At 52.5% G+C, this 12,985-nt stretch overlaps 1 protein-coding gene across 2 annotated transcripts; it reads right to left on the bottom strand.

Moving 5' to 3' along the window:
- Nucleotides 1-3,615: 3,615 nt before the first annotated feature.
- On the bottom strand, nucleotides 3,616-10,832 carry CNPY3 (canopy FGF signaling regulator 3). 2 transcript variants are annotated; one of them, XM_072130407.1, is made up of 7 exons: nucleotides 10,673-10,832; nucleotides 9,527-9,622; nucleotides 9,081-9,210; nucleotides 8,866-8,962; nucleotides 7,745-7,867; nucleotides 7,548-7,665; nucleotides 3,616-4,650 (listed from the first exon to the last, which is right to left on the bottom strand). In XM_072130407.1, the coding sequence occupies exons 2-7, from the start codon at nucleotides 9,612-9,614 to the stop codon at nucleotides 4,448-4,450; spliced, it is 759 nt and encodes a 252-aa protein (XP_071986508.1). In that variant the 5' UTR covers nucleotides 9,615-9,622; nucleotides 10,673-10,832; the 3' UTR covers nucleotides 3,616-4,447. The 2 variants fall into 2 exon arrangements, with proteins under 2 accessions (XP_071986508.1, XP_071986507.1); XM_072130406.1 differs by lacking the exon at nucleotides 10,673-10,832 and adding an exon at nucleotides 10,561-10,672.
- Nucleotides 10,833-12,985: the final 2,153 nt, after the last annotated feature.

Genomic DNA, 12,985 nt, shown 5'->3' with positions numbered 1-12,985 from the left:
GGGCTTTAAGGTCATGACACTTTAACCCCGTGGCCGTTGACTATGGATTTATCTGACCACATATCAGTGACACCATTGATGCCATGTTCATAAATAACAAGTTGAGTCGTCTTCATAGGTGGGGAAGTTAAGTTGCGATTAAGCTACACTTGCAATTTCCTGTGTTTATTAGTCTTGGCCCGGAGACACGCTCAGCTTCAGAAAGACTTCACATGGAACTTCTCTCCTGACCCAACATGTCTCGGTCAATCTTTTTCAGAGCAAACAGAAAAGTGAAAGCTCCAACCGGTTCTAACCATTTGCACAGATCCGAGCTGTCTGCACTAATCGCCTCGAGGCCTAAGGTACACGGTGGAGCCACAGAGGACATAGGGTGACAATGGGTGCCGACACATAGTGCACCTATAGGACATCATACATTACATTCACCCAAAAGTATCATCCCTGATAAAAAAAGATTCCTGTACTATTGCACATCCGACAGATTCACATAGAAGGGCTTGTAGCCTCCTGCCCGCCATATGTACCCATCACACTGGATTGCCCGGCCCCCACTAAGTTACCTTAGGACAATAGTTACTGCCACCTAATGGGGTCTTTATAAGGATGCAAGGAATGTAACAAAGAATTTTAGAGGGGTTTGCCACTAACCTCATGTTTTGTGTAATGTGTGTAAGTGTGGGGGGGTAGGATATTGGGGAATTTACCCATATACATCTATTAATAGTTCTGCTTCTGAGGGTCATGTGATCTCTAACTGTCCGTGAACAATCGCCCTGCCAGGATCTTGATCTTATATAAATTCATGAACACCATCATGAGGTCCTGGCAGGGCGATTGCTCAGGATGACAGAATGGGGAGAGAGGCTAATTTCGGCTCTCCACTTTGAGAGCAAATGCATACTCGGCCTGGCACAGAGGAAATTGCTATAAAGCCTCATTCACATTAGTGTTTTTAATTTGTGAAAGGGCAAATTTGGCCACATTGCATACAATCCAATTGTGCCGGATCTGGTGGGACGGTGCACTGAAGAAGCAGGGGCCCATCAGCATCTGGATGCCAGGATCCCCCTCTGTGCAGTCGGGCACCACGTGGTCAAGTCTTTGCGTCTGCCGGTCTCGGACCTGCTGGGGGGGATGGGGGGAACAGCACAAGTAAGAACTGCTGCACAACTTCACAATGGCTGGAAATTTGGAGGCACAGGAACAAGTGAAAGGGTCACTAACCTAAGCGACTATGACACAGGGCAAGTCTACTGCTCCCTACTAAAGGGATACTGGGCCAACAAGGACAGTAGGCATTCGGATGAACCGGTTTTATTTCTGCTGTTCCACAGGTGGGGATTAAAGCAGCGGCCACATGGACCACGGACCTGAACCACACTGGACCATCTCAATTCAGCCTAAGAGGCAGTTACAGTGTAACAAATTTTAATGGAATGACATAAAAATGAGCAAAACAACGTGTTCTGTGTAGCCGGGTCACTATGTGGCTGCTGCATTGTGGGTCCCACTTCAGACAGTGACCATCCGCTTGTAGTGTAGATCAGACCCTCGCACTGCGCTCCCGGGTCTTTGGCACACGGTGTGGAGGAGCCTGCAGCAGGTTCTGTCGCCACCTAGTGTCCAGTCCAGGTATTGAGGCTCTGTTTTTGTTCTTGCTCATTAGCGAGGTCATCGCTCCAGCCTAATGAGATGTTTACCCTCCTGTCACTGCTCGCATTAAGCATTGGCCAGGGGTTAGAAGCGGCCGTTACACTGCACACATGAACTTCCTGTCAGCCTGTAGGAAACGGCTATAATTAGCCGCAGCAGATAGGCCGGGTGGCAGGGGTGAAGCCGCAGGCCCGGCTCGAGGATAATAAGGAGATGACTAACTTTCCACTTCTCAGCATCAAAGTGAGAATGTAGAGTGCAAGGCTCTCCACAAGTCACGTCATCCGTATTATGTCCCGGTACCGTCTTATATTTAGCTCCACGTCCCCTCCCCAATGGTTATAAATACAAACATAAACACCGCCGTCACCAGGAATATCGGACATTAACCCCTTATGGGGAACATGGTGGCTGCTTCCTTTTCCGCCTTCCAAAACAGTGTAATCAGACCTCTGTGTAAGTTGTTAGTAGCAGCAGGACTATGAAATGTAGCCCAGGATTGCAGCTTCTCCAAAACTTTTACACTTTAAAGGGGTTTTCCCATGAAGAAAAGTTAGGCCCTATCCATGGGATCTCGGTCTCCGATCTCCGTCAGCTCCATAGAGATTAATGGAGCAGAACGCTCATGCACGGCCGTCTGCTCCATTACTCTGATGGAGCAACAAGGGGTCCGACGGAGGTACGTGGGACCCCTAGTTTTCATGATCTGTGGGGGTCCCAACACTGAGACCCCTACTGATCAGCAAGTTAGGGCCTATCCCGTGGATAGGCCCTAACTTTTCATCGTGGGAAAACCCCTTTAAGGACTGGGCCTCATAGGACACCGTGCATGGCAGACCTACAGCTGCCATGGAAAGTAGGGGCCAGACTGTATGGAGCAGCCGGTCTCCTGCTGCGCATGGCACTGACATAGTGCCAGCGCGATCCAGAAGACGATATAGATCATCCTTTTGCAGCAATGGCCCGCTAGTGACGTCAAGCAGTTTAAACAAAGTTGTTGTTTTCCTTTAACTAAATATACTCGCCTCCAGTCCTCTTGATGTTGACCCTGGCGCTGGTCTTCTAGGTGATTCCCACGTGTCAAGATCAAAGAAAATTATAATTAACAGCCGGCAGTGCAAGGACAAGATGTCCGGGGCTCCAGGCTGCTAATTATATGTCTCTTTTCTAGGTGATCCCAGTGGGTCAAGATCCAAGAAGACCAGCGCCAGGATCATCATCAAGAGGACTGGAGGTGAGTATATTTAGTTTAAACAAAGTGGTTGCTTTCCTTTAATCACGGATACATAGGGCGCTGTCCTCCAAGTTTAAGTCTTCTTAAATGATAAAATCTTACACCATGGTCTCTCTCTGGAAATTAAGCGCATGCGCGAGAATACCATTTCTTGTGCTGCCAATAGAGGAGATGAGCGAGGTTTCCAAGCGATTCTGTGACTCTTCCAGCCTCTGTATCTCCGCTACAACCTGCCGCTGTCCCTCTGCGTCTCCGCTACAACCTGCCGATGTCCCTCTGCGTCTCCGCTACAACCTGCCGATGTCCCTCTGCGTCTCCGCTACAACCTGCCGATGTCCCTCTGCGTCTCCGCTACAACCTGCCGATGTCTCTCTGCATCTCCGCTACAACCTGCCAATGTCCCTCTGTATCTCCGCTACAACCTGCCAATGTCCCTCTGTATCTCCGCTACAACCTGCCGATGTCCCTCTGTATCTCCGCTACAACCTGCCGATGTCCCTCTGTATCTCTGGTACAACCCGCCGATGTCTCTCTGCATCTCTGGTACAACCTGCCGATGTCCCTCTGTATCTCTGCTACAACCTGCCGATGTCTCTCTATGACTCTCTCTGTCCTTTATGAGCTTCTTAGTGAAATACACAGGTGAAGCTGATGCTCTGCCCGTCACCCTCCAGTGATGAGGAGGGAGCACCCGGGATACTTCCTCCATTGCTTCTTCTAGTACATTTGTAATTTCAATTTATATCTTTATTTATGTAATAAAATAAAACCAGTCTGCAGAACAGAAAGACATGAACAATCATCAAAACCAGCACAGAAAGTCCACACAACACTGCGGCAAGAATGTTCTGGACAAATAAAAGAAGAGAAAGCAATAAAAGCTTATGGGGTCCTGTCAGCATGGAGGGAGATGCCATCAAGACCAGGGAGGTAAGTGATGGACAACTGAGCACAACGTAACAGGATGAAGTGATAATACTAACTCAGGCCCAGCTCACAATCCATAATGAAACCCCTTCTGCAGCGCTGACATTTCATTTCCAGTCCAACACTATTTACAGGGAATGTCACCCCCTGACACCTGTAGATCCAATCTTCTATGATCTTCAGTTTATCACTAACTCTAGGGTGGGAAGGTGGCGAAATCTTAATGGAAAGGCTACCATGATGTCACAACACGGCTGAGCCAATCACAAGCCTCAGCAGCTAGTGACAAAATGTTTCATCTTTCACGGCTTGCAGCCACCACTAGAGGGAGCTCACTGCATACCCAATACTAAAATATGCAGTAAGTGCCCCCTATAGGTTGTTGAAGGCAGCCGCGATTGCATCATACCTTAGCACAGAGTTGGATAGTAGCCAAGGTTGTCCATTCACTTCAAGTCAAAGGATCTACAAAGAGTAATTCTTCATATATTATGTATGGGATCCATCATCAGATCCTAGGTGTGACATGATCATTGTCCTCCCATACCCTGGAGTGCCATACATATCAAGGGATTAGGACCCAGGTGCCCCGTGTGAAGGTCTCCCACAGTCCAAGGTCCTTGCAGCTGGTCAGAGTTCGTCACTAGGTCTGCTTTGAGGCATCTGTGTCTCCAGAGCTTCCAGTTTCCCGGGCGTCGCTCCATTATTGCGCTTACCACTCGGGTCTTTGGCTCCCTTCTTGGATTTCTTCTTCTCACCTTTCTTGGGTTTCTTCTTCGCAGACGAGGGGCCGAGGTCTCCTTTCTTACCAGCCCACTTCTCAGAGAGGCAGCCTGATCAGAAGAAAAGCATTACAACCTCCTCAGGTACAAATACTCTAGAATCACAGTGGTGTAAAAAAGTATCTGCCCCCTACATGACGTCTTAATCTTTCAGATGTTTGTGATACTTAAAGGGAACCTACCACCACGAATCTACCTATAAAGGTAGATCGGGTGGTAGGTGGATGTATGGGACGTGAGGATAGCCCTTTTTAGAGCTAATCCTCACGTCCCCGCTAGCCTAGCATAAACTTTATTGACCGAATATGTTAATTTAATTAAGCGGCTACCGGGGCGTGGAGTAGCCGGACACGAGGCTACACGGCGCGGCTACTCCACGCCCCAGTAGCTGCTTTCCCCCGCCTACCCTGTGATCTTCGGCGCGCAGCTCCTGGCAGCTGCGTGCCCTCGTCCGAGAAGCCGGAGTTCTGCGCATGCGCAGTAACTCCGGCCTCGTTCCCGAGATCGCGCATCTTGGCCGGAGTTACTGCGCATGCGCAGGACTCCGGCTTCTTGGACGAGGGAGCGCAGCTACCAGGAGGTGCGCGCCGAAGATCACAGGGTAGGCGGGGGAAAGCAGCTACTGGGGCGTGGAGTAGCCGCGCCGTGTAGCCTCGTGTCCGGCTACTCCACGCCCCGGTAGCCACTTAATTAAATTAACATATTAGGGCAATAAAGTTTATGCTAGGCTAGCGGGGACGTGAGGATTAGCTCTAAAAAGGTCTCTCCTCACGTCCCATACATCCACCTACCACCCGATCTACCTTTATAGGTAGATTCGTGGTGGTAGGTTCCCTTTAAATATTTCAGCTATCAAACAAATAAAATAAATATTATACAAACATAACACATGTAACACAACATCCAATTTATAAATGAAGACCTTTATTATTATTGGAAAAACTCAAAAATCTACAGGGCCCTGTGTGACAAAGTAGGTGCCCCTCCCCTAAAAACAGGAATTGACTTTGTTTTGTTGCATTTTCAGGAAGTTGAGTTCAATTGTCCTCGCCGCGCCCTGACCTGAGCACTGCGACAACTGTTCTCCAGCAAAGAAGCACTAACAGGCCCTGCCTGACAAAGGGAAGTGGTCCAAAAGATCCTCCGGAGCTCAACATCATAGGCAGATCCAAAGACATTCAAGAATAAATGAGATCCATCAGTCTGGAAACAGTTATAGAGCCCATATTTCCTTAAGGCCTCTTGTAGGTCAAGCTTGATTTCAAGGGAGCTGCCTTACAAGGAGCTAAATGAGGCCGGGTACTCTGACTCCTCCTTTCCCACCCAAACCCCCACCCCGGCAAGAATGGGCAATTCTTTTGTAACCTTGGCCTAGATCTTGCCATAATTCTGTTTCTGAGCTCCTTGGGCAGTTCCTTAGACCTCATGATTCTCATGTGCTCCGACATGCACTGTGAGCTCTTATATAGACAGCTGTGAGCCTTTGCTAATCAAGTCCAATCAGTTTAATTAAACACAGCTGGGCTGTAATGAAGGAGTAGAACCTCCTCAAGGAGGATCAGAAGGAAATGGACAGTATCTGAGCCACAGCAAAGGGTCCGAATACTTATGACCTTGTGATATTTCTATTTTCTTGTTTAATAAATTAGAAAAAATATCTACATTTCTGGGTGCACTGTGCACTTTAATGAGCAAAAAAAAAAAAAAAAACAACAATCTTACCAATTGGCTGCAATGAAATAAAGTCATTAAACCTCTGATGTTGCCAGTTGTTGCCACTAAGAGCCCAGTTGGTCATTAGGTTTAGGGGCCACTTTTTCACATGTAGGCCTCGCTTACTTTTTTTCGCATAATAATAAAGACCTTCCTTTAACTTCATAAACTACATTTTGTGTTATTTTTTTCTTAGGTTTGTATATTATTACATTTGCTTAGTATAGAAAACATTTAAGAGTCACAAACATCCGAAAGATAAAGTAAAGTGATCAGGATGTGACCCCAGGCCTAGTGCGTCCGGGTCAGGGTCCTGCGACGTACTAGAAGGATTCTATATTATGTACCATATTCTTTAGGCTAGAAGTCGCACTTTTAGCAAAAAAATTTTTAAAAAAAAGCTTTATAAAAAGTGTCTGCCTCTTATAGTCTGAAGGTCAGGAGGATCCAGCACCACCAGAACCTCCAGACCCATGTCCTGGAGATCAGGTGAAGCGCTGGTAAAGAGAGCAGAGCCCTGTCCAGGCCGTCCCACCATGATTAATACTGCAGGACCTAGAACTAGGTCAGAAGCATGTGAACGGGCGCAAGCAAACCCGGCGCCCCAGAGCTGCGGGCGCAAGCAAACGGGCGCCTCAGAGCTGCGGGCGCAAGCAAACGGGCGCCCCAGAGTTGCGGGCGCCCCAGAGCAATTTTTGGATGATTAAATCTGGGGTGCATCTCATAGTCGGAAAATACGGTACATTCCCATAATATTGCCCACACTGACCAGTGAATGGTCTTATTCACAAGATATTGTTTGTCTCCTCTAATGAACGCTTTATACATTGTATACACAGAAAGGGAATGTAATGGGGAAGAAGGGGAAAAAAGTGGCCAGTGTCTCACAAACAACGTAACCTTTATTTATTAAACAGATTTTACAATCTGTTTAATAAATAAAGGTTACATTGTATGTGAGACACTCTCCACTTTTTTCCCCTTCTTCCCCGTTCTATTCCCTTTCTGTGTATTGATGCTACATTATAGGTCAGTGGTGGCACCCAGAGCCCTTTCTGTGGGCACCCAGGCCATCACCAGAGAGGACTCCAGGTATCTTCCTGCAGTCCCAGACAGTCCAGGACTTGCTGTGCACAGAGCTATATTAAAGTGACAGCTCTACCTAGGACTACTGGAGGAGAGGGAAGGTGCGGACAGATCTGGATTATCGCTGGAGGCGGCTTCTAATCACTCACTTTGATCGTTCCCCTTCAGCACGTGTTTCGCACATAGGAAGTCAGTAAGGTCTTCTTGCTGGTGATGCCGATACCAATCCTCAATGACATCTTCATACTCCTCAATCATGACATCACACTAGGGGAAACGGCAAGAAGTGTGTAAGCGGCAGGGGCACAGCAGTGACTCCGGAGTCTCTATGCATCTCCCAATTTACCTGCTTCTTCATATCCGCCACCTCAGCAGACGTCTCATTCCACAGCTCGTACGGGATGTCCATGACGACTTTCACGCCCTTGTGCACCAGATGATGCAGAGTCTGGAAGGTCTCGGACATGCCCTGAGGAAAACACAAGTTACATGAAAAAGTGCTTGCAGTCACCGGGGCCGCCCTCCGGCCCCTAACAAGCCTCACACAGGAGGCGGGGAGCCGCAGGATAGGGCCACCGAGGAGGCGGGGAGCCGCAGGATAGGGCCACCGAGGAGGCGGGGAGCCGCAGGATAGGGCCACCGAGGAGGCGGGGAGCCGCAGGATAGGGCCACCGAGGAGGCGGGGAGCCGCAGGATAGGGCCACCGAGGAGGCGGGGAGCCGCAGGATAGGGCCACCGAGGAGGCGGGGAGCCGCAGGATAGGGCCACCGAGGAGGCGGGGAGCCGCAGGATAGGGCCACCGAGGAGGCGGGGAGCCGCAGGATAGGGCCACCGAGGAGGCGGGGAGCTGCAGTATACAGTCATGGAGGAGGGGAGCTGCAGTATACAGTCATGGAGGAGGGGAGCTGCAGTATACAGTCATGGAGGAGGGGAGCTGCAGTATACAGTCATGGAGCCTCCTGGATCTGTATCCAGCCCTCCATACCAACACTGACACTGCTAATCCTGCCCTCCTCACCAACTCCACTAATGGCTGAAAACAATCCTGTAGGGAGCGGTAAGGAGCAGTATTTCTCTTCAGATAACCAGTGTCCCTTTTTCCTGTGGGATTGGTTACTGATGTAGCAGAGCTGAGTCACATACATCCAGTGTCCCTCCTGTTCCACCCACCCTCAGGAATTCTCTTCAGCAATTCATATCTGTCTCTTTCTCTCCATGTTCCAGGAAGGCGCTGTGTAGCATTCCCTACTGATAAGTAAAGAGCTTTATTTGTCTGTATTTGAAACGGTCCCGGTACTAGCTCCCTACAGCAGCATGTCCCAGCAGTGTGGCCCATCAATCAGGCACAGGGAGGCAGTGCATGGACTTCAGAAATGGAGAACTCTTTGGGATTGTGATTGGGTTACTAATTGCATCCATGGAAAGGAACCACTTATAGATAAGGGCAGCGTGTGCCGTGTCATTTACCTTGGCAAAGCGATTGCTGCCGGTGCGTTCCTTGTGCAGGTTGTAGTCCAGCAGTCTCTGGCAGAGGCCTTCTGTCACTTCTATCAGCCGGATATCCCTGGAATAGAGAGCAGTGACTTGTCTTACTCTATGTGGGAGCCACCATGTGCAGCGCCACTGCAGCCAGGACACGAGGAATGATGCTGACTACACACAGGTGAACGGTAAGTACTCACGAGTTTGTGTACTTGATCTTGTTTGGCTTTTTGTCACCGTCTAGAAAGCCGTAGCGGGTATCGATGACTTCACGTGTCCGAGAAGTCTCATCAAATGAGGATTTCAGCTCCACTGCCACGTACTTACAGACTGCAAGAGAGAATCGCCAGGCACACATGGGGGTCAGAGGGGCACCGCGGGCACAGAATCACCCAAGACTCACCACTACTGTGCCACTAAGAGGTCCACACTACTGTCCCCTTACTGCTGCCACAGGACCCTCAGTACAGGGATTATAATCGTGGGTCTTTCTCCTTCTCCCCAAATATACAAGGATTAAATGGTGTTTTCGTTAAAGAAGTGCCCTGAGCGCACGGCCCACCCGCCGCCCATCACGAGGGGTGTTTTACTGAGCATCTAGCTGATATCCAGGGCCTAGGGGACATTTGCTTGTTATAGGACATACCTTCACATTTATTGGGAAGATGCACCCACTCATTGTCCGCAGCCTCTGCCAGGCTGATGCCAAGCAGAACGACAATCTGGAACCACATGGCGACACCTAAAAGGAAAAGGTCACAGATCAGACTTTATGATACACCGGGAACAGCCCAGGAAGAGCCATGGAACCCGGCGCAGGGTCAGACGCCATAACACCCGGCGCGGGGCAGGGTCAGACGCCATAACACCCGGCACGGGGCAGGGTCAGACGCCATAACACCCGGCACAGGGCAGGTTCAGACACTATAACACCCGGCGCAGGGCAGGTTCAGACACTATAACACCCGGCGCAGGGCAGGGTCAGACACTATAACACCCGGCGCAGGGCAGGGTCAGACACTATAACACCCGGCGCAGGGCAGGGTCAGACACTATAACACCCGGCGCAGGGCAGGGTCAGACACTATAACACCCGGCACAGGGCAGGTTCAGACACTATAACACCCGGCGCAGGGCAGGTTCAGACACTATAACACCCGGCGCAGGGCAGGGTCAGACACCATAACGCCCGGCACAGGGCAGGGTCAGACACCATAACGCCCGGCACAGGTCAGGGTCAGACACCATAACGCCCGGCACAGGGCAGGGTCAGGCACATAACACCCGGCACAGGGCAGGGTCAGGCACCATAACGCCCGGCACAGGGCAGGGTCAGGCACATAACACCCGGCACAGGGCAGGGTCAGGCACATAACACCCGGCACAGGGCAGGGTCAGGCACATAACACCCGGCACAGGGCAGGGTCAGACACCATAACGCCCGGCACAGGGCAGGGTCAGACACCATAACGCCCGGCACAGGGCAGGGTCAGACACCATAACGCCCGGCACAGGGCAGGGTCAGGCACATAACACCCGGTACAGGGCAGGGTCAGACACTATAACACCCGGCACAGGGCAAGATCAGGCACATAACACCCGGCACAGGGCAGGATCAGGCACATAACACCCGGCACAGGGCAGGATCAGGCACATAACACCCGGCACAGGGCTAGTCACCCGGCATCTATATGTCAGGAAGGTGATAACAGAGCAGAAGCGATGATCCGCCTCACTGTCCTCGCCGCTCCCCGGCTCCGCTCATACACAGTACAGTCACGGTGCACTTTACCTCCGCCGAGCTGCTCCGGTGACTTCCGCTTTTCACCGTCACGTGACAGAGCAGCCAATGGCAGCGCGCGCCGTGTTTCACTGTCACGTGACCTCCGCTTGTATTTTCCCTTCTGCCAGAAGAGCGCGCAAGCGGGAGGAGCTCTGTATGGAGGCGGAGACATAGGGGAGGAGCTCTGTATGGAGGCGGAGACGTAGGGGAGGAGCTCTGTAGGGAGTGGAGGACATGGGGGAGGAGCTCTGTATGGAGGCGGGGACATGGGGAGGAGCTCTGTATGGAGGCGGGGACATAGGGAGGAGCTCTGTATGGAGGTGGGGACATGGGGGAGGAGCTCTGTATGGAGGCGGAGACGTAGGGGAGGAGCTCTGTATGGAGGCGGAGACGTAGGGGAGGAGCTCTGTAGGGAGTAGAGGACATGGGGGAGGAGCTCTGTATGGAGGCGGGGACATGGGGAGGAGCTCTGTATGGAGGCGGGGACATAGGGAGGAGCTCTGTATGGAGGTGGGGACATGGGGGAGGAGCTCTGTATGGAGGGAGACATGGGGAGGAGCTCTGTATGGAGGGGGGGCATTGGGGAGGAGCTCTGTATGGAGGGGGGGCATGGGGGAGGAGCTCTGTATGGAGGAGGGACATGAGGGAGGAGCTCTGTATGGAGGGGGTACATGGGGGAGGAGCTCTGTATGGAGGAGGGACATGAGGGAGGAGCTCTGTATGGAGGCGGGGACATGGGGAGGAGCTCTGTATGGAGGAGGGACATGAGGGAGGAGCTCTGTATGGAGGCGGGGACATGGGGAGGAGCTCTGTATGGAGGGGGACATGGGTGAGGAGCTCTGTATGGAGGGGAGGAGCTCTGTATGGAGGGGGGACATGGGGGAGGAGCTCTGTATGGAGGGGGGCATGGAGGAGGAGCTCTGTATGGGGGGCACATGGGAGAGGAGCTCTGTATGGAGGGGGGACATGGGTGAGGAGCTCTGTATGGAGGGGAGGACATAGGGGAGGAGCTCTGTGTGGAGGGGGGACATGGGGGAGGAGCTCTGTATGGAGGGGAGGAGCTCTGTGTGGAGGGGGGACATGGGGGAGGAGCTCTGTATGGAGGGGGGCATGGAGGAGGAGCTCTGTATGGGGGGCACATGGGAGAGGAGCTCTGTATGGAGGGGGGGACATAGGGGAGGAGCTCTGTGTGGAGGGGGGACATGGGGGAGGAGCTCTGTATGGAGGGGAGGAGCTCTGTGTGGAGGGGGGACATGGGGGAGGAGCTCTGTATGGAGAGGGGCATGGAGGAGGAGCTCTGTATGGGGGGCACATGGGAGAGGAGCTCTGTATGGAGGGGGGGCATGGGTGAGGAGCTCTGTATGGAGGGGAGGACATAGGGGAGGAGCTCTGTGTGGAGGGGGGACATGGGGGAGTAGCTCTGTATGGAGGGGGGACATGAGGGAGGAGCTCTGTATGGAGGGGAGGGCATAGGGGAGGAGCTCTGTATGGAGGGGGGGCATGGGGGAGGAGCTCTGTATGGAGGGGAGGGCATAGGGGAGGAGCTCTGTATGGAGGGGGGACATGGGGGAGTAGCTCTGTATGGAGGGGGGACATGAGGGAGGAGCTCTGTATGGAGGGGAGGGCATAGGGGAGGAGCTCTGTATGGAGGGGGGGGGGCATGGGGGAGGAGCTCTGTATGGAGGGGAGGGCATAGGGGAGGAGCTCTGTATGGAGGGGGGCATGAGGGAGGAGCTCTGTATGGAGGGGATGACATGGGGAAGAGCCCTGTATGGAGGGGAGGACATGAGGAGGAGCTCTGTATGGAGGGGAAGGCATGGGGGAGGAGCTCTGTATGGAGGGGAGGACATGGAGGAGGAGCTCTGTATGGAGGGGGAAGATGGGGGAGGAGCTCTGTATGGAGGGGGGGCAAGGGGGAGGAGCTCTGTATGGAGGGGAGGACATAGGGGAGGAGCTCTGTTTCGAGGGGAGGACATAGGGGAGGAGCTCTGTATGGAGGGGTGGACATGGAGGAGGAGCTCTGTATGGAGGGGAAGACATAGGGGAGGAGCTCTGTATGGAGGGGAGGGCATGGAGGGGAGGACATCGAGGAGGAGATCTATGGAGGGGAGGGCATGGAGGAGGAGCTCTGTATGGAGGGGAGGACATCGAGGAGGAGATCTATGGAGGGGAGGGCATGGAGGAGGAGCTCTGTATGGAGGGGAGGACATCGAGGAGGAGATCTATGGAGGGGAGGGCATGGGGGAGGAGATCTTTATGGAGGGGGGGCATGGGGAGGAGCTCTGTATGGAGGAGGGACATGAGGGAGGAGCTCTGTATGGA

Source organism: Engystomops pustulosus, chromosome 11 (assembly GCF_040894005.1).
Source record: "Engystomops pustulosus chromosome 11, aEngPut4.maternal, whole genome shotgun sequence".
NCBI lineage: Eukaryota > Metazoa > Chordata > Amphibia > Anura > Leptodactylidae > Engystomops > Engystomops pustulosus.
The sequence above is the reverse complement of the archived record's forward strand: the minus strand, read 5'-3'. Positions and strand labels throughout refer to the sequence as shown.